A 21,883-nucleotide genomic window follows, 5' to 3' on the forward strand; every position below is an offset into this window, starting at 1 on the left:
ACGCGCGCACATTTTACAGACAGAGGAAGTCATTACACAAGCAGCCTGTTCCTTTCATTAGAGTACAAATACCACAGCAGCTGTCACAGAAAAAAAAACATGCTGCATCAGCATTTCTGCGTGACATGCGATTTCATTTTAATGAAAGTTCAGCCTTCAGAAACTGACAATTTGCTGCTAATTTCGGCTACTCACCTTCAGCACGCCCAACATGTAAGTTTTTATCTTGAGTAGTAAATTAAAGATTTGTTTTGTCGTTGCTGCTGAAACCATGATATCTGTTGATTCAAAAGTTAATTCCATGGCTGTTTGAAAGTAAAAACAAACTAACATTTTTAGGAAAAATAAAGTAAAATCCTGTGACACTTGATCATACTAAGAGGTCTTATGAAGCAAAATGATCCATTTGTGCAAGACACTGAACATATTTTAATATTAATACATAATACATTTGATAGATTCTGCTAATTGGCTGGGGAGAAGGCGTTCCTTGCACATGACTTAGGCCTACAGCAAATGATGGGAATCTTTGAAAGGTTACTATTTTATGTAGGTTGCTGCCTCAAGGATTAGCATAACCTTATGATGATTAATGCAATGTGATTATTTTGTTCTTTTCTATTCTTTTATTAAGTTATCAAATTTAAGTTGTCAGAATGAGAAAATATAAGTTTTGTTCTAAAAAAATGGATATTTATTAATTGTGATAATTAAGTTGTGTTGACAATTAAAATTTATTTAAAAAAAACTAAGTTGTGGGAACTAAAAAAATAAGTTGAGCCAACTAAAAAAGTAAGGTGTGGGAACTACAAAGTTTAAGTTGTTATAACTAGAAAAATGAAGTTGTTGGATTTACGAATTTAAGGTGTGTGAATTATAAATTGTAAGTAGTTAAAACAGGGAAAAAAACTTGTGTGAACTATAAAAATCAACTGTGATACCTAAAAAAAAAGTTTGTAGTTCATTATAAAAATGTTTTGATAGTTTGAAGAATTAAGTCAAGAAAAATATTGGCTAAATTATTATAATATACTTTGGCCTGTATTTCTTTAACAACACACACAGGAGCAGATATACACAGAGAGCATTTGCTGCAAACAAACTTTTCCCCTTCAGTTGAAATGAATGACATTTGACAAGACTGAGGTATGATTATTTAGTAACACTTTATTTTTATGTATTAGTTAATTTTCTGCTTAATATCTGTTGATACTGCTCCTTCAACAGTTATTTAACTGACTATAAGAAACTTTGCAAGTACATGTCAACTTACACTAACCCTAACCCCAACCCAACAGTGTACTTATGAGAATTAGTTGACATGTAGATACAATGTAACAAATGAACCACCAAAATAAAGTGTAACCGATTATTTTGCATGTGTATTTCATACATCATGCTGTGTGAGTATTTAACACATGAGAGATGAGCCATAGAGAGATCTGAGACCACTGACGGGATCATAAGAGCAGAACTCTTAACTCAGAACTCAGTAAAACTGCTTCTGGACATTTTTGGTACTTCCAAAAAAGCCACATCCCCTCAGTGTAGATATCAGTGAACAATTTCATCAATGTATTGATGACCTCTATGGCATCTTTAAGTCTATTATTCAAGTCAAAGATCTTTAACATCGGTGGTGAGATATAAGAGTCCTGAGATGGAAAGAAGAGTCATACAATTAATATTTTGCTCCAGATTAGATGATAAGAGCTTCATCATTGTTTTGTAACCATTTTTTAGGCAGCCAAACAAGAATAAGGTATTGTCTCGTTACAGCGCAGGTGAGTTGAGTAACTGAGGATGAATTGAATGCATATCTAAACTAAACTAAATAGATGAATACCAATTAAGTACTATATCTGTAATCCTAACATTCATCAAGGCCAAACTCAAATCAAAAAGCACCAAAACTATTGTATCACCAGAATCTGTGGTGTGCAAAATATCATTGAAAGCCTTCAAGGCATGTACACTCAATACTGTGAAGCCAGACTGGAAAACATCACTGAAAATGGAAGATCATTTGTTTTAGGACCTCATTTTCCAAGTATTTCAGAGATGGATCTGTATGCAACTCCTCAATTTATTCACAGATTTTTTGCACATTCTTTTTATGTTGTCTGTGTATTTTTTGCTTTTGGACTCTTGTCGTTCTTTCAGCTAAAAAAAATGAAATGTGCTTGTTTAAAGCGTGATAAACACAAAGTTGCTGCTTAATATCTTTGCTGAAACTGCTACATTTTGTTTAGGATTCATTGATGAAAGTTCAAAAGTACATTTAAAATAATAATTATAATAAAGAAATATATATTAAAGCATTTACTGTCACTTTTAATGTATTCTTATAAAATATAAATGTAGTTAATGATTAATAATGCAAGTTTTCTATAGCTAATATAAATAGTTATTAATAGTGTAAGTGTTCTCCATTGTAATTGGAGCTTGGACTGTAGACACATTTTTCCCATGGTGAACCACAAGCGGGAAATGATCAGTAAGCATCAGGTATTTGGATGGTGCCCATCAGAAGGCATGTTAATTGGTAGAGCCAACTTGGCAGCAGTCAGCAGAGAAGACAAATTCTTTAACTCCAGTATCCCATTCATGGAATCTGAATTTTTAAGATGGGAAATGATGATGGGAAAGTCACGGTGACTTGAGCATGAACAATGAGTCCAAAGGAATGGCAGCCAAAGTAAAGAACAATGCTTTCAACTTGAGGTCTGATGTTTAAAAGTTGCATTGAAAACATAGGTTGAGTAATGTTAGTTCATATTTATGCAATCAAACTAAAAACATCTATAAACAATGCGTCGAACAATTGAATATGACATAGGAAAATGACTATTGATTAATTCCGGTGAATTAAGTGGCAGTATAGATTAGCATAGCAGATTTGGCATTACTTTCTCATAATTAAAATGTAACTGAGAAGGAAAGCAAACATTAAAAAGTGTCAGGGAAAGTGGATTTCAATATCTACTGAAATGAACCAGTAAAACAACACTTGATCAGCATTTAATAATCATTGTTCAATATTTACTTTTAAAAAGTAAATACTATTGACAAGTAAATACATCAACTAACATTAACTAACACATAGTGAAGTATTACCTTATTGTTATTATTGAATATTCATACAAGTAATGTTAAAACAGTAGTAGTAATGTTGTGAAGTTCAGCAGTGTAATACACAATAACATGAAATGCAGTTTTATTAATTGCATTGTTATTATTCTATTGTTAGTTATTATTGTATATAATGGTGATCGTTGTATTAAATAAGGTTAAAAGTGAATATAGATTATTATAAAGTATTATAGAGTGAGATATAGTAATTGATGATGATGGTGATTATAAAAAAGAAAAAGCTGTTTGGGATCAGACATCCAGGCTTGGAGAAGCAACATGTTTAACGAAACAGATGAACATAAAGATAACGGAATAGACAAGTTTCACTTAAACTGCTAATCAAGTCATTTTCTCTCCTTTTATTATTACATTCTCTTGTTTTTAATAATAATAAAAAATAATAACAAAAACCTAATGTGTGCATATTGTTGAAATTATTTAGGGTCTGCAATACTACATATTGATAACTATATAATGACAATAATATTCCCAACACATGCCTGTTTTTATTATCATAATCATAGTTACTATTGCTATTAGATTATTTGTTGGCTTTGCAGCTCATTGTGCGTTCATTCAGCAAAACAGGGTTTGATTGTTTCATGATTATCCTGTAAAGGATCAGGTCTGTCCTGTCAGAGGTGTCTGTGTGTGTGTGTGTGTGTGTGTGTGTGTGTCTAATGTTTAGAGACTGTTCTCTGTCATTCACCTCTCCTGCCCTATTTCAGTGGCTCCGTATGGCTGCAGGACGGGATTAGCAGAATGGCGGAGCGCGGCAGCGCTGAGAGCCGGTGTCGCCGGACTGATGTGCCAGGTACTGTACGCTCATGGGATTATCAGGGGAAGCCAGAAGTCTGGCAGAGAGACTGCCATATCTGTATGAACATCAGCAGTTTACATCAGTCTACTGAAACATTAGGAGATAAACTGATCTTTCACCCTACAGTGAACCATGTTTAAAAAAAACTGGGAGACTGAATTAAACCAGCTGAATAGCTCATAATTAAGGTTTTGTATGAAATGAAAAGATGGATGACATTAAAGAAATACAGTTAGTGATATATTAACTAGCAGAACATATACATCGACATGATATGACATTATTATTTAATTACTACTATAAAGTTTAGCATACGCTTCATTACACATCATGATGGACATGCCAGGTGGGAAAATGTAATATAATTCATGATGATAGAATACAGGCTTTAACCTAATTTGCAATCACAACAAATGAAAACATCTGTTATTGTTGTAAATGAGGGCGATGCCGATCCTCTTGTGCACCACCAGAGGGAGCCATCGCCCGAATTCTAATTCGACTCACGGACTCAAAATCCCACAAGCCCTGCTACCTGGCACTGATTGCGGTCCAGGTGCAGCTCATCAACTCCCGTGTATATATACAGCACTCACGCTCTGGTTCATTGCCAAGTCTTGATTTGCCTGGCTGTCATTTCTGAGCGTTCCATACTCCCTGCTTCGGACTGATCTGTGTTTCGGACCCTGTGCTTGTTCTACGATTACGAAAGACATCTGCCTGCCCCTGATCTCCAGCCTGTTTTTCTGACCAGTAAGATATCTGCCTGCCTTTGAACTTTTGCCTGTCCCTCGTTCTGTCTCCTGGATTGCCCCTTTGTGTTTGTTTGTATGTGTGCTTTTAATAAAGCTTGCAAATGGATTCAATGCCTTCTGACTCATCACAACAGAAGACTTCGCCACTACAGAATCCAGCAGCTTTAGCACAAGTTTCTACTGAACTTTCCGCTCAAGCCACTCAGTTAGCCACCCATCATCAACAACTCACCCATCTAACATCCCTCACGGAGGAACTGGTGAGAGCTATGCAACAACTCCGTCATCCGAGTCCTGCAGTTACCCCGCCTGCTACCATGACAGCTCCCCAGCCAACGCATGTCTCCAGTGTTCCGGCTACCGTAAGTCCCCGATTAGCTTTTCCTGAAAAGTTTGACGGTTCACCTTCTCGCTGCAAAGGCTTCCTATTACAATGCAAACTATTTGTTAACCAACAACCTGCATTATATCCCACTGATTCCAGTCGAGTGGCTTTTGTGTGCAATCTGTTAACAGGGAAAGCGCTGGAATGGGCTACAGCGATATGGAAGGAGGAGGAATGTAACTACCCCACGTTTGAAAATTTTCTCAAGCAGTTTCGGGAAGTGTTTGAGCATCCAGCAGAAGGGAGAAGCCCCGGTGAGCAGTTACTTTCTCTTGCCCAGGGGCGTAACACAGCTGCAGAATACGCCTTGTCATTTCGCACTCTCGCCGCTCAAACTAACTGGGTTGAAGACACACTGAAGACACTATTCAGACGGGGTCTGACTGCCACTCTGCAATCTGAATTGGCTTGCCGTGACGAAGGAAAGAAATTGAACGAACTCATTGAACTTACCATCAGTCTTGATCATCTGATTCGCAGTCGTAGAAATCCTCGCACACAGCTCCACGTTTCAGGCGACACGCCCCCTGATGAACCCATGCAACTGGGTTTCACCCGTCTTACCCATGAGGAAAGAATGCACCGATTGCAAAATCATCTATGCCTGTACTGTGGCCAATCAGGGCACAGGAAATCCACCTGCAGCGTACGGCCTCATACCCCAGTTCAATCGGTGAGTCCTTCCCATGTTCCAGCACTTTTCAGTGTACTGATTCCTGTAATTATTAAATTTGATAAAAGAATGATTAATACCACGGCTCTTGTCGACTCTGGGTCTGCCGGAAACTTTATATCTAAGAAATTTGCTTTAAATCACGAACTATCTCTCAGCTCATATGATTCCTGTCTTGCAGTGGAAGCATTAGACGGTCGTCCTGTGGGTGAAGGACGCATCCGTATGATCACGAATAAGCTACAGTTACAAGTTGGTGTTCTACACATTGAAGAAATGCAATTCTACATTATTGATTCAGTTAATCATCCACTGGTATTGGGACTGCCATGGTTACGACGACATGATCCTCATATCTCCTGGAGGGACGGACAGATATTGCAGTGGAGTGAGTCATGCATGAAACAGTGCATCCAGCCCATTCACAAGATTCCATTGCGAACCACCAATATGTTACCTGAACTCGTTGATGAACGAATCCCCATTGAGTACCATGACTTACATGAAGCTTTTAGCAAACAAAAAGCTACTCAACTTCCCCCACATCGACCAAGCGATTGTGCTATTGAATTAATTCCAGGCTCCAGTCCTCCAACGGGTCGAATATTTCCTCTGTCACAACCTGAGCACAAGGCAATGTCTGAATATATCGACGAGGAATTGGCCAAAGGTTTCATTCGACCTTCTACATCTCCTGCTTCAGCTGGATTCTTCTTTGTAAAGAAGAAAGATGGCAGTTTACGTCCCTGTATTGATTACCGAGGGCTCAATGAAATCCCCGTAAAATTCCGCTATCCATTACCCCTCGTACCTCCTGCCCTGGAACAATTAAGAAAGGCTAGATATTATACCAAGCTTGACCTTCGCAGTGCATACAACCAGGTCAGAATCCGTGCCGGTGACGAGTGGAAGACTGCGTTTTCCACCACTAGGGGGCACTACGAGTACACGGTAATGCTTTCGGCCTGTCAAACTGTCCGTCCGTGTTCCAATCCTTTATGAATGATGTCTTTCGGGATATGCTGGATCGCTGGGTAATCATTTACATTGACGACATCCTGATATATTCAAACACGATGGAGGAACATGTTGAACATGTACGTATGGTGTTGCAACGCATGATTCGACATCGTCTGTACGCCAAATTAGAGAAGTGTGAGTTTCACCAGACACAGATCGCCTTTTTGGGATACGTCATCAGTGCAGAAGGGGTTACTATGGATGACACGAAAGTACAGGCAGTTCAACAATGGCCGTTAGCCCAGAATCTCAAGGAGTTGCAGCGATTTCTAGGTTTTGCCAACTTCTATAGACGGTTTATCAGAGGCTTTAGTTCAATAGCCGCACCGTTAACAGCCATGACCAAACGAAACTCCCACAAATTAACCTGGTCCTCTGAAGCATGCCAAGCATTTAGTGATCTGAAGACTCAATTCACCACAGCTCCTATTCTCCGTCCAACCCAGACCTACCTTTCATTGTGGAAGTGGATGCATCCAACACAGGAGTCGGGGCGGTGTTATCCCAACGTCAGGGTCAGCCATCCAAAATGTATCCATGTGCCTTCTTCTCCCGTAAATTGACCAGCGCAGAACGAAATTATGATGTGGGAAATCGCGAATTACTGGCAATGAAATTAGCCCTGGAAGAATGGAGACACTGGCTGGAGGGAGCTAGTCAGCAATTCACCATCTTAACTGATCACAAGAATCTGGAATATCTCCGCTCAGCCAAACGTCTAAATCCCAGACAAGCTCGTTGGGCTTTGTTCTTCACCAGATTCAACTTCATTGTCATCTATAGACCAGGGAGTAAAAATGGTAAGGCAGATGCACTATCCAGGCTATCAGAAGATAAACCCACAATTAGTGATGAAACCATTCTTCCCACAAACTTATTAGTGGCTCCAGTACAGTGGGACATACTTACCGAGATCCAAGAGGCAAACCGAGAAAACAACCCTCCAGTAGACTGTCCGAATCACCTAATTTTTGTACCCAATAACATACGTACCAGATTATTGACCCATGTTCATGACACTCCCAGCTCGGGGCATCCAGGCATCACTGCAACCTTGGAGTTAGTCAAAGCTCGTTTCTGGTGGCCGTCTCTCACGAAGGATGTGATTAATTATGTTCAGAAATGTAAAATTTGTCAAACAACGAATGCATCTCACCAAACCCCTGCTGGCTTATTACAACTGCTACCTGTTCCTCAACGGCCCTGGTCCCATATAGCGGTGGACTTTATCACGGATCTTCCTGTTTCCCAGAACAACACAGTCATTCTCACGGTGGTTGATCGTTTCTCCAAGGCTTGTCGCCTAATACCATTGCCCAAATTGCCCTCTGCCTTTGAAACCGCAGAAGCCCTGTGCAATCATGTATTTCGAATGTTTGGCTTACCTGATGATATCGTCTCAGACAGAGGATCCCAATTCACCTCCCGGGTATGGTCCGCTCTCTGTAAAAATCTAAATATTAATGTTAACCTCACCTCAGGGTACCATCCTCAATCCAACGGTCAAACTGAACGAATGAATCAAGAAGTCATCCGATTTCTACGTTCCTACTGTCATCAGCAACAGCACGACTGGAGCCGGTATCTGATGTGGGCCGAGTATGCACAAAATTCCTTGATAAAGCCAGCTACGGGTATCACTCCATTTAAATGTATTCTCGGCTACCAACCACCTCTGTTTCCATGGTCTGGAGAACCTACTGAGCTACCTGCGGTCACAGATTGGTTGCAACGGAGTGAGGAGGTCTGGAATCAGGCTCACAGACACCTCATGAGAGCAGTCAGGAGGAGGGAGATTCAAGCGAACCGTCATCGACGCCAGGGACCCACGTATGAACCGGGGCAGTGGGTGTGGTTATCGACACGGGACCTTCGTTTGAGATTACCCTGCCGCAAACTCAGTCCCAGGTATGTAGGGCCATTCAAAATATTACGCCAGATTACTCCAGTGTCTTTCCGCTTAGCCTTGCCTAATCATTATCGTATTTCTCCCACTTTTCACATGTCATTACTCAAACCCGCTGGTGGTCCACGAGAGGAGACGGTTGAGGAGGAATCGGAAACCAGGACCCCCTCACCTGTCATGATCGAGGGCGAAAAAGCCTATCTTGTTCGAGAAGTGCTGGACTCTCGACGCCGGGGTGGCGCCCTCCAATATCTGGTGGACTGGGAAGGGTATGGTCCAGAGGAACGGTCCTGGGTGAATGCTAGGGATATCCTAGACCCAACTCTCACAGAAGAGTTTCATCAGAGGTTCCCAGAGAAACCAGCTCCCCGACAGCGCGGTAGACCCCGGCGTCAGGTGCCTTCTCGCTTCAGGAGCCGCTCGCAGGAGGGGGGTTCTGTTGTAAATGAGGGCGATGCCGATCCTCTTGTGCACCGCCCGAATTCTAATTCGACTCACGGACTCAAAATCCCACAAGCCCTGCTACCTGGCACTGATTGCGGTCCAGGTGCAGCTCATCAACTCCCGTGTATATATACCGCACTCACGCTCTGGTTCATTGCCAAGTCTTGATTTGCCTGGCTGTCATTTCTGAGCGTTCCATACTCCCTGCTTCGGACTGATCTGTGTTTCGGACCCTGTGCTTGTTCTACGATTACGAAAGACATCTGCCTGCCCCTGATCTCCAGCCTGTTATTCTGACCAGTAAGATATCTGCCTGCCTTTGAACTTTTGCCTGTCCCTCGTTCTGTCTCCTGGATTGCCCCTTTGTGTTTGTTTGTATGTGTGCTTTTAATAAAGCTTGCAAATGGATTCAATGCCTTCTGACTCATCACAACAGTTATTCTGACCAATTACCATTTTCTGGAAAAAAATCTCCAAATGACAGATTTACAAACAAATTGTGTTATTTTTTACTCAAATCCAAAATGAATAAATCTAGCAAGTACACAGAAACCGCAGAATATTCAAGCATACTGTTAATTTGCTTTCCATTTCTGCATATATAAGTCAGCTTTATTAGACTTTGATTTTTGTTTTCTTTTTTAAATAAATATTTCCCAAATGATGTTTAACAGAGCAAGGTATTTTTCACAGTATGTCTGATAAAATTTTTTCTTCTGAAGAAAGTCTTATTTGTTTTATTTCAGCTAAAATAAAAGCCGTTTTTCATTTTTTAAACACCATTTTAAGGTCAAAATTATTAGCCCCTTTAAGCTATGTTTTTTTGGTAGTCCACAGAACAAATCATTGCTATACAATAACTTGCCTAATTACCCTAACCTGCTTAGTTAACCTAATTAACCTAGTTAAGTCTTTAAATGTCACTTTAAGTTGTATAGAAGTGTCTTGAAAAAATATCTAGTCAAATATGATTTACTGTTATCATGGTAAAGATAAAATAAATCTGTTATTAGAAATGAGCTATTAAAATTATTATGTTTTGAAATGTGTTGAAAAAAAAACATTTCTCTCTGTTAAACAGAAATGGGGAAAAATAAACAGGGGGGCTAATAATTCTGACTTCAACTGGATACTACAATAATAATTAAAAAAAAAAAACATCATAAAACATTACATAACATGCAAAGCATTTAGAAAACTCCAAAGACCCAGTAACCATTGGGGCTTTACACATTTTATTTCTTTTTCTCCAGGGAACAGCTCTGCTAGCCTATATAATAACCACAGTAATTATTTGGTTTTATTACAACATTACATCTTCAGTAAGTAATTAAAACGCACGCACGCACGCACGCACGCACGCACACACACACACACACACACACACACACACACACACACACACACACACACACACACTATATATATATATTGTAAACGCAGCCATTTAAAAAATATTTCTTAATTATTTTCCTATCAGAAGAAGTCAATCTATGAAATATCACAAACAGAATGGTAAAACTAAATATTTACATATAATTTAAAATGTGTGATCATAGAACATTACATTTAGTTCAACAACAAACAAATACACATTTACACTGTACAGAACAAATGGTGAAATTGCAGTGAAGTAAATATTTTCGCTAATACACCCTGTGACTGGCTGATACAAGTGACGTGCACCAGTGTAACTGCCATATTCAGCCACAAGGTGGCAGGGCTTTATTCATCATTGAGATCTCGACAAGCAATGGCGCTCATATGTTATTATAGCTATTATGAAACACTACAAAATACCACAACATGTAACAAATAAACATTCATTATGAATGCACTTTTCAAACATGACCTGTTGCTAATAAAACAAGCTTGTTAGAACAACAAAACTTAAAGGATGGTTCATCTAAAAATCTAAACTTACTAAGCATATACTCACTCTAATTGTTACAAACTTATATGTTTCTTATTTTCGGATGAACATAAAATACGATGTTTTGAAGAATGTTGGTAACCTTTAAGTCTAGGGGACCAACAATGATTTGGTTAACAACATCAAAATATCCTCTTTTGTGCTCAGCCGGAAAAAAAGAGACACATACAGTGTCCTGCACAGGTCAGATATAAAACTCTTGCTCATCCTCCACAGTGCCTTCTTGACTACACTCATCCATTGGTGTAAAGCCATTGCTTTTGTGCTGTCCTCTGTCTGGCTGTGAAACACAAACACTATTTGGCTTTGGTTTGTTTAATACACAAGGTGTGAATTTTGTAGAGATGCTTTGTGCTCTAGGAGGAGCAGGAGTCTGTCTCATGTAGCAGGAGTTATTATACATAAGGTCAGCAAAGTCAGGACCTGTATCTGTTGGAGGAGCAGATTTGGGCCGTGGTGCCGGGGCCTTTAAATGAGGCCTCAGCTTTGGTTGGGTATAACCTGAAACCACTGAAAGGTCCACAGAGCTGCCGCTGATGGTTTGTCCTGTGTCCACATCTGTCTCTTCAGCTCCTACCAGTGTATCGACATTGACACGAAAGAGTGGAGCTGCCATAGATGAGAAGCAGCGAGGACGAAAGCCTAACGGGGAGGCACAGGAGGAGCGGGACTCATCTGTGTGCAGAGAAAAAAGGGACTGTGTGCGGTGACTTGCCCATCCGGCCCGTAACAGCTCCACATCCTTCTGTAGACGCTCCATGTGGACGTCCTGCTCACACAGCACCGGTGGAGCCATCCTAGAAGAATGAGATCCCGGAGAGGGAAGTGTCTGAGAGCGCAAGCGCGAGGAGTTTCGGTGGTATCTGCGATTACGGTAGGAAGCGGGTCCGCGGCCATATGGTGGAGGAGGTGGAGGAGGCTCAGGTGGAGGAGGGCAGGTCACCGAAGGATCATCAGATGGAAGATGATAGAACTTTGCAATGGTGTGCTTGCGGAAACACCGTGAACCTTGAACCTGACAAAGTCAAAATCATACAATTCAGTTAAGAGACCATTTATGCAATTCATAATACGCATTTATTTTCATTAAAGAGCAAATTTTATTACAGTATTTAAAAAATATGTCATCCTGTAACTTCTATTTTAAAAAAAAGCTTTGTGTAATGAAATTTATTTAAAACAAGCAAAACAAATGTATAGTTTTTACTTTGAATGAATTGGTTTAGGCTTGAAGTTATTAAAAAAAGTTTTTATAGTAAATGCCACATTCATTTATGTTTGTCTTCATGGCTACTGGTAAATATACCTTAAAACCCCTTAACAGTCACCAGCACTCAAGCAGGATGTTATACAGATTTGAACCTAAACCTAGGTTAGTATAAACTTTAACTTATTCTAAACTCTGTACAATATGCACATATTACCTATACTTTTCAAATGTAAACTCCAAATGTCGGGGAGCAACAATAAAAAAAACAAATAAATGGATAAAAAACAGGGCCTTTTGTATAAGTAAATATTTAAAACTACATGAACTGCATGAATTAACAAATGATCTATTATGATACATTGGGTAGCCACATGACAATTTAATGAGTAAAACCAACTGCTTAATTGGCAGGCTTGATTAACCTTTAATCATTTCCTGTTTGAAAAATATTAATAAATAACTAGTTTCACAATAAACAAAAATAAAAACAGAGAGAAAGAAATCCATGTTCCTGCAACTGGCAAACAAAACACAATGTGGGAATGTGGCTTTGATAAGGTAATTGTATACCTGTGTGTTTTTTGTGTGAATGAGAGAGAGAGTGAGAGAGAGATTCAGAAAACTTAAAGGCATTGGTGAGTGTGTGTTCATGAGGGTAACAAAGTTCTACTGTTTTCCGCTTCACACCTCACTGCACATTTCCTCCATCACTCTACCTCTCCCTACATTTCCTCTTTGAACCTTTCAATACTTCTTTTTTCCTATTTCACTTATACATTTTCCACATTCATATGTTGATCTCGTTTTGCTTGCCATTGTGTTGTTTCTGCATGTACTATATCTTCCTCTGTGTATAGTATATATTTTAATTTTCAGTATATGGTTCCTCTTTTGGCCACAGCATGGGTTAAAAATGAACTCTAGTTAGGCACCAAATGTAAGTAAAAACCACGTTGCAGAAATTAAAACATGGAAATGCAACAAAATGCATTATGTAAAAGTGAAAGTGTAACACGACAGCATTTTATATACAACCCCAAATCAGAAAAAGGGACAGTATGAAAAAGCAACTACAAAAAGAAAGTAGTGATTTCTAAATTTATTTCGACTTGTTGTTCATTGCAGACAATACAACGAACACTATTTAATGTGTTTCTTGTTATTTATCATTGTTTAAAAGTATAATTCAAGAGTTCACACTTAGCTGATGATTGTTTATACAGCTAGTTTGGCATACTGTCCCGGGAGAGAGCTCTGAGCTCATAAGATCCTCGAGCTGGGGCTCCCTCCTGTTTGCAAGGCTAGAGGGGAGATTGAGCTCAGGTAGATCTCGAGAACTCCCCTGCTGTAGTAGCTAATGAACAGAAAGAGATAACTACTTACTAGGAGCATGTCTATAATGCCGATTTGGATTAGTCAGTTAACTTTAAGGGGTGGTCCAAATTGTAATTTTAAGGCTTGGTTGTGTTTATAAGATGCACAGCAATGTGTGCTTATGTTTTACTTGAAGGAAATCATGTTATTTTTTCAAAAGTCTCACTTTGATTTTATACAGCTACTCAGCTAACATGAAAACGGCTGATATATTTCCTAGTTCCTCTGAAAGGCCCGCCCTCAAGTGACTTATTGGTCATCGTCCTAATTTGCTGCTAGTCGCGGATCGGCTCCACGTCACACCCGCACAAGCACGCTGTGCAATTTTCTGCTGTGTAAATAGTCAGTCAACTTCCTGCCACTCTCTAAAATAAAATCTGACATGTGTCTGTAACAAGTGTAAAATGGGGTGCGGCTCCTTTAAGAGACATCGTCTTTGTGTGTGCCTATGTGTGTGTGTGTGTAAACTTTCTGTGGATGTGTAACAAGCGCATGTGCGCAGGACTTTCTTTTTCTTTTTTTTCTGATGCTCGGATTAAGTTATTTTCTGCAATATATCGTCACAGAAGAATAAAGCACAAAATGTGGGATGCGACTGTGTGAGCCTTGATTTATTTTTCTGCTGCTACACGAGTTAGGTGAGCTATCCTGTATTCTCTTAAGCTGCCTAAAGAGAATCAATGCAAAGTCGTGCACACATATAGAAAGAGAGGCTGCACGCACCGGTGAACTGTGTGTGTGTGTGTTCATAGCAGTTTGACAGATAAATATGAATTTGTAGCTAAATCGTTTGCAGTGCAAAACAGCATTACCCATTGCCTACAGCGCAACATTACAGCGCCTCTGGTCACGGCCCTTAGCTGCGCAGTGTGTGTGCGTGGTAAAAGTACCTTTGTGATCTCACAAGGCCCAGAAGTATTTTTTGTAGTCCCCAAAATTCCTTCATTGTAGGCTTTGCTAAGCTAACTCAGTAAAAACCAAGGTCTCCCTTTGCATTGAACTTTGAGCTTTTTTACATTCAGAGATGTTGTTTATGTTCACACAGCTACATTGCACACCAACTAAAGTTTAAAATATGATATTGTAGTGGAACACCCCTTTAAGTTGCATGTTTTTTGACAGTGGGAAGAAACCGGAGAACCCTGGGGAAACCCACGTGAGCACGGGGAGAACGTGTAAACTCCACACAGAAACGTTGGCTGGCTTAGTAAGGACTAGAACCAGTGACGTTTTTGCTGTGAGGCAACAGTGCTAACCACTGGGCCACCCATCTAGGAAAGGTGGAGAATTTGGAGTGGAAGGGGGGATTCTTCAAAACGAAGAATGCCGTCATATGGAACACACGGGGTCGGCTGCAAGCAATCATATGCATGTGATCCTCTCGAAATTAGTTTATAAATAAACTTCAATAAACACTTATTCCAATTTTGGTTCTTGCAACACATTTTTAAAAGTTGGAAGAATACAGCAACAGTAGTTTTGCCATTCCTTTTAACAAACCTGAAAAGACTTTTGGTCTCTTTAGACTCCTTTAGTTTTATTCAGGTGTAATTTTGTCCCTTTCTTCCTACAAACAGTATGAGGTTTTCAAAATGTGACACACATTCTCAGTTGGAGACAGGTCAGGACTGCAGACAGGCCAGTCAAGTGTCTGAATTCTCTTCCTCCACAGCCAGGACTTAAAATGTGTGCAGAATGTGGTTTTGACTTGTTGAAAAATGCACGGGCATCCCTGGAAAAGATGTTTTCTTGAAGGTAGCATATTGTGCTCCAAAATCTCTATGTACTTTTCAGCATTAATTATGCCATCAGAAAAGTGCAAGTTAACTTTGCCAAAGGCACTAACACAACCCATACCATGACAGGCCCTGGCTTTTGGACTTGTTGCTGTTAACAATTTGGATGATCATTTTTTTCTTTGGTCCGGAGCACACAAAGCTTATTTCTCCCGAAAATATATCTGAAATACTGATTCTAGTACAGGATTCCACTGTGTGATGGTCTATCCCAGATGCCGTCGAGTCCAGAGAAGTCAACAGCGCTTCAAGACACTGTTAGCATAGGGCTTCCTTTTGGCACTGTACGGTTTGTACTGGCAGTTGTGGATGTAACATATTGTGGTACTTGACAAAGTTTTGCCAAATTGATCCTGAGCCCATGCAGTGATATCACTAACAGATGAATGACAATTCTTGATGCAGTGCCACCTGAGTGATTTGACATCACAATTATTTAGCTTATGCTTGCACCCTTGTCCTTTGCTCACTGAAATTTCTATTGATTCTTGGAATATTTTAATTATATTATGCACTGTTGAAGGTGAAACATCCAAATGTGTTTATCTCTTTCATTGAAGTACATTGTTTTTAAACATTTAAATAATTTTTTCACATATTTGTTGGCAATCTGGCGATCCTCTGCCCATCTTTGTTCCTAAAGGAAATAACCTTTCTTGGATGCTGCTTTTGTACCAAATCCTAATTACAATCACCTGTTGGTATCACCTGTTTTACTGTAAATCAAATTATTATTGAGCCAATTTACCAAACTACAAGCCCTAAATTGCTCCTGTTCCATCATCTTTTCAGAAAGTGTTGCAGGTCTGAATGACAGGATGTATATTTACAAATCAAATAAAGTTGACCAGAAAAAAACATGAAATATTTTGTTCATTTTGTCTGCCATGAAATACAAGTCAAAGTAAATTTAGAATCAATAGTTTCCTTTTTTATTTGTGTTTTCCATACTGTCTAATTTTTTTTCTGATTTGGGGTTGTACAGTTAAAATCAAAAATATTTTTTTTATTATAATTGACCCCCTGTGAAATTGAAATTCTTTTAAAGATATTCCCAAGTGTTACTTAATAGAGGGAACTTTTCAACACATTTTAAACATAATAGTTGCTAACTAATTTCTAATAATTAATTTATTTGTCTCTGCCATGCTGACAATATATAATGTTTTACTAGTTATTTTGAAAAGTACGTTTCTGTAGAATCATAAAAAAGTAGTAAATAAAATTATCCTTAATTTTTTTTTTTTACAAACAAAAACTGCTTTTATTCCAGCCAAACTAAAAGAAATAATTACATTTTCCAAAGAAGAAAAGATATATATTATAGAAACTACTGTGAAAATGTCTGTTTAACATCATTTGGCCAATATTTTAAAGAAATAAAAATTATAACATTATGACTTTAACTATATATTTACAACACTTTTTTTTTAATAAAATCTAATTTATTAGAAAGCAAACTATTTAAATTATTACAATTTAAATATATTTTTAAACATTCTATTTAAATCCGAGTGCTCCGATTTCCCCAACAAGTCCAAAAACATGTGGTACTGGTGAATTGGGTTGGCTAAATTGGCCGTAGTGTATGTGTGTGAAAGAGTGTGTATGGATGTTTCCCAGTAATGGGTTGCAGTTGAAAGGGCATATGCTGGATAAGTTTGCGGTTCATTCCGCTGTGGCGACCCCAGATTAATAGAGGGACTAAGCCTAAAAGAAAACGAATGAATGAATAAATATGTTTAAAAGAACATACTTTTATGTAATAATAATAATAAAAAAACTTATTCTGACCTGTGCTTAATAAAAATAGTACGATTGAATGAAATCTTGAGGTCTGAGGGAGAGTAGAAATAGTCTATATTTAGTCTAAATGTTTATATTTTTTTAACATTAAGGTGATACACTAAGATACTTAAATATGTTCTTTTATGTCATCAAATTTTAATGCTTGATAAGTATTTTTTTTTATATAATCTATGTGATGGGTGAGTTTATCTTTAGATCAGTATAAACACTTCGGCTAGAGCTTTTCATTTGTAAGATAATGTGCATTATGTGTGAAATCCTCCCTGTGCCATTTGGCAGCAGCAGGGGTTGATTAGTAATGAGGCTGTAGTTGTGACAGAGTGCCAAACCTGCTTTGATCGCAGCTAATCCAGGTCAGAAAGAATTGACCTGTACTGTATGTGCTTGTGTGTTTTAGTTCAGTTGCCTGGTTTGAGTATTTATATGCTAAACTCTTCTCATTTATTTTTATTTTTTTAGATATTCTAGCACTAATGCACAGTTCGATTTCTTGTTCTGAACCTAAGTTCAATTTCCAAGCTATTGTGATAAAGTTATGTCTTTATCAGTTTTTCGGTGCTACTAGTTCAACTAGCTAGGTAGTTCAAATACTAGCAGCAGTTGTTTACTGTGGTAACTAGGAAAAAAAGTGAAAAAGAAACAAAGTGGCAATAGGAATATCATCTTGCTTTGCTTTTGGTTTGTTTAGTTTCTAACAAATAAATGCCACTGAAAAAGGTGCAAAGCATGTGAACAGCCCACTGAACGTCATGCATACTGATTCAAAATATGGCTATTTTCTCAATGTCATTATCATCCAAATAAATGGATTTTGATTTTGAAAATGATTTTACAAAGACTGCCAATGAACTCAACTTAAGTTATAAAGTGAGTTTAGAATAAAAACATGTTATTAAATGTGCCATTTGTTGCATTGATTCAATAAGGCAAACGTTCTCTGATATCTACAGTACATAGTAAAAAATAGACTTTTGCTGTTTGTTCAAACTACTTATTTAAAATGAATTTCTAATTTGAACTTAACTGTTTTATGTTTAATCCACTTAAATATGTAAAAAGTTAACATATTTCATTTGTTAAATTAGTTATAATTGTTTCATTTTAAGTTGACTTTTTTGTTGGGAGAACATGAAGGAATTGTGTGGAACCCAGCATTTTTTACCGAGTAGGTATATGGCTAAGTTAATATAAAATAACCTGAATATCATTTTATATGCTCATTTATTATCTCAAATATATCCAATATTTAATATACTGAATAATATGTCAGTGTGTCTAGCCTTTTGGTTAAATGAACTCAGTACAACTGCTCTCAAGTAGACAAGTTCAATTACTGCCTAAATGTTCTTTGCAGGTCTAACCTCCTGTCTATACTCCAGTTTTCATGTAACTCTACTGTCCTGTCTGGAAAAGTCTCATGCAAAATTTGTGGAGTGTAGCATATCATGAAACTTTTTTCTGAACACTCATAAATATATTCAACAACAGTATACACACAGAAAACAATGAATGCATTCTCTGTTTTACCTGTAGCAGTATTTTATTCCCGTCATAATCACTGGTTTGCCAGCGGACGTCACTAATTGGTGTGCAGGGCCTTGGTAGCAGCGGCACAAGTTCACCCACGTCTCTTACTCGAATCTCCATCACAGCATTTTCAGTTGGAGCTGGACTCTGGCCGCGGGGCATCCGCTTGAATGACAGCTGTATTTCTGTCTCAGGGTTAGAGTAAACCACGCAGAAACTGAAATCCTCCTTCTTCTGGGCCAGCTTTCGGCGTAGCAGCAGCCTATAGAGACGCACCTGCTCAGTGTAGGTCTCATAGTGGCAGTAGACCGTAAAACGTGCAATTTCTTTGCCATAATGCACCTGGCGAAGTGCCCATAGAGGCGTGCCTGGTGCCAGCGTGACAAAGTCCTGACTGGCTGCAGAAAGTGGTAAAAGCCCTCGGCCATTCACCCGCTCTGTGTGGTGGTATCTCCATGGCGGGCATCTCAGCTGACTGTGGAGACGCTCTAGACTTTCTTCACCTCCATATTCATCTTGTAGAAACAGGATGATGGCCAAGGCTGGCTGAAGTGATGGCAGTTCATTGACGTGCTGTAGGCGGATTTTGTGCTTTCGAGAGAAACCTCCTGCCCGCTCCGATACCCTGAAGAGGGTGAGGTCTGGGTGAAGCCAAGACAGAACCTGATCCGCAGCTTGCTGGAGTGTTTTGGCCTGACCTGGGTCAGTGATGATGTGGATAGAAACTAGGAAAGGGTCTTGCTGGTCCCCCATGGACAAATCACCTAAAAAAATAGACATAAGAGAAGTTTAAGAAAGGGCTGGGGTTGAACTAGACAAAAACATTTAATCTCAGCCTTCGTCAACAGAAAAATGTATTTTTACTGAAAAATGACATTTTTAAATAAATATTATAAGGCAAAAAATGTACTTCATACTTCTACTTATGATTCAATTGTAGTATGAACAGAAACAATAATTTAACCTCCTCTCAATATGTTCACTACCATTAAGTATTGAAGATGTGGACACACTTAGTTATTGACTTTATTAAATACAGTAACTGTGTTGTTAAATATTTGCCTTTGACTTTTATAGAGGAAGAAACAAAATGAAAAAAGTATGGGTTTTCGAGACTAAATGAAATCTTTTCATCCATGTGCTCCTTTTCTGTAATCAGGCTGTATAGAAAACAGCACAGCCTCATTAGTTGCATTAGTGGATGGTTAGTAACCCAGGAAAAATGCTTTGGCTCCCTGTAGGACTTCTGAATAAGGTTTGCCCTTCCACTGAACCTTTGACCAGATCGAGCCTCGAGTGCACACACACATACAAACAGATGACAAAAGAAAGAATCCATTACTAAAGTAATAAAGACGTAAGACATTTTGTAATTTTAGTAAGTTATGTAACCTCCTACGCCTATGAGCAGGGATTAAAGAAAATGACAGAAATTCTCATATATAATGTGAAACAACTATACCTAAATTTATGCACAACAAGCACTTCAAACCCTCTTAGATACACATTTGTCTGCCTGGTCATTAAACACAGCAGACAAATTTGTGTTGTAAATATGAGAGCACTATTATTGTGCAGTCTCTCAGAACCCCCCCCCCCCCAAATAATCTCTGAATTGCAAGAAAGTAGTAGGACGTGGACAGCTGCCTCTTTCTTCTCCTCTACTCTCCCCCACCCCCAAACACTCCTGACTCATGGGACTCGTCCCACTTTGTTTGTTGTTTAAGGTTGAGGGCACCAGAGGCCGAGGGAACGCTATGCTCTTACACACTTACACACAAAAACACACTCACACAAATAAACACACTTCTCTAGTTGCACTGGACTTTTGGAAGTATAACTGACAAACATCTGACTTTAATGAAGGATCATTTCAATTGATCAATGTAGAAAAACAAAGCAGCACTAGACTAAGGTCCTTCTTTATGTTTCAAAACATACAAAATATTCTCCATTGTATGACCTTATGTGGAATACACACATGCAGACAGACCTAATGCGATCCAGTTATGACTCTGTCAATTACCTAAAGGGTTCAGATGGAAGAAATTAAGTGTGATTGTTATGGCAATTCGCCCGGCAGACACATGGTTCCTTCTCAGGAAATCATATCATTTGACTTGCTGATGCTATAAAGAGCAAAAATCACAAAAATGTGATTTGACAGACTGGTGGAAATGCTAAAATACAATAAGAGTCCATTTTATTTTTATTATGATCATGTTAAATATTGTTTCATAAATAAATAAATGTTTGTTTGTTTGTTTTTTTATCCACACTGTGATAGTATCATTATGTTGAACATAATCCTTTGACGAATAAAATTACTAAGCCTGTGAAAATTAAAAACAAACTGGGAGATTCATACTTTAAAGGGCACCTATGATGAAACTTTTGTAAGCTGTTTGGACAGAACTGTATGTGGGTGTAGTGTAGTCATATTGGTCTGATATAAGCACAATTAAGTCTCTCTTTTTTTATTTCTAACATTAAAAATAAAATCCAAATCCTTCCCATTTTGAGGCCCACCCCAACATGATGTGGGAATGTGGTTTCCCCGCCCACCAAATGATTCACAGCCGTGTATTAACATGTCTCCATAGTAATGTGCATAATCATATCTACAAGACAGGATGTGCGCAAAACAACCGGGATTTGTTTGATCTGTTGAGCTTTCTGTGATCATCAGCACCTCAAGAATGAGTTTCTACAAGTTAAAAATGTTTTTTTAAATGCATGTTTGTAATAAAGACAGTAAAATCACTGTAAATTATCACCACAGGCACATAGTGTCAGTACAATTATAAAAGAAGACGCTTCAATCTTGGTTTGTGGACATAAATCTGTTTTTGTTGTATCCATATAGCAGTGGATATTAACATGTATGCTGTCACATTTGCTTTGCAAAAACAGTACAAAGATAAACGTGCATGTGTGTGTGTGTGTGTGTGTGCGCGAGCGTGTGCATATATTGTGTGTGACTCATCATTGAAGAAAGGCTTAAATTAGTTCCACAACAAATATACCAAATAACCTTTATGGGAGATCTACTTTATTCTTGTCTGTCACTGCGCATGCAGGAAAAGTCTACACCCA

General features: G+C 38.5%; 1 protein-coding gene and 1 long non-coding RNA gene across 6 annotated transcripts in view; one reads left to right on the forward strand and one right to left on the reverse strand.

Moving 5' to 3' along the window:
* LOC141376126 (uncharacterized) lies at nucleotides 1-14,248 on the forward strand. The gene is made up of 3 exons (XR_015499415.1): nucleotides 1-213; nucleotides 3,864-3,949; nucleotides 11,642-14,248. It is a non-coding gene; the product is annotated as an uncharacterized LOC141376126 (long non-coding RNA).
* fam124a (family with sequence similarity 124 member A) overlaps nucleotides 10,351-21,883 on the reverse strand; it is a 21,230-nt gene continuing 9,697 nt past the window's right edge. For all 5 annotated transcript variants that reach the window (XM_087267858.1, XM_087267857.1, XM_087267861.1 and 2 more), the window contains 2 exons: nucleotides 18,788-19,551; nucleotides 10,351-12,086 (listed from right to left, as the gene is read on the reverse strand). In XM_087267858.1, the coding sequence (XP_087123984.1) occupies nucleotides 11,256-12,086; nucleotides 18,788-19,551 (1,595 nt within the window). In that variant the 3' untranslated portion in view covers nucleotides 10,351-11,255. The remainder of the gene's footprint in view (nucleotides 12,087-18,787; nucleotides 19,552-21,883) is intronic.

The sequence above is a fragment of the Danio rerio genome, chromosome 9 (assembly GCF_052040795.2).
Source record: "Danio rerio strain M-AB ecotype USA chromosome 9, GRCz13ab, whole genome shotgun sequence".
NCBI classification, from domain to species: domain Eukaryota; kingdom Metazoa; phylum Chordata; class Actinopteri; order Cypriniformes; family Danionidae; genus Danio; species Danio rerio.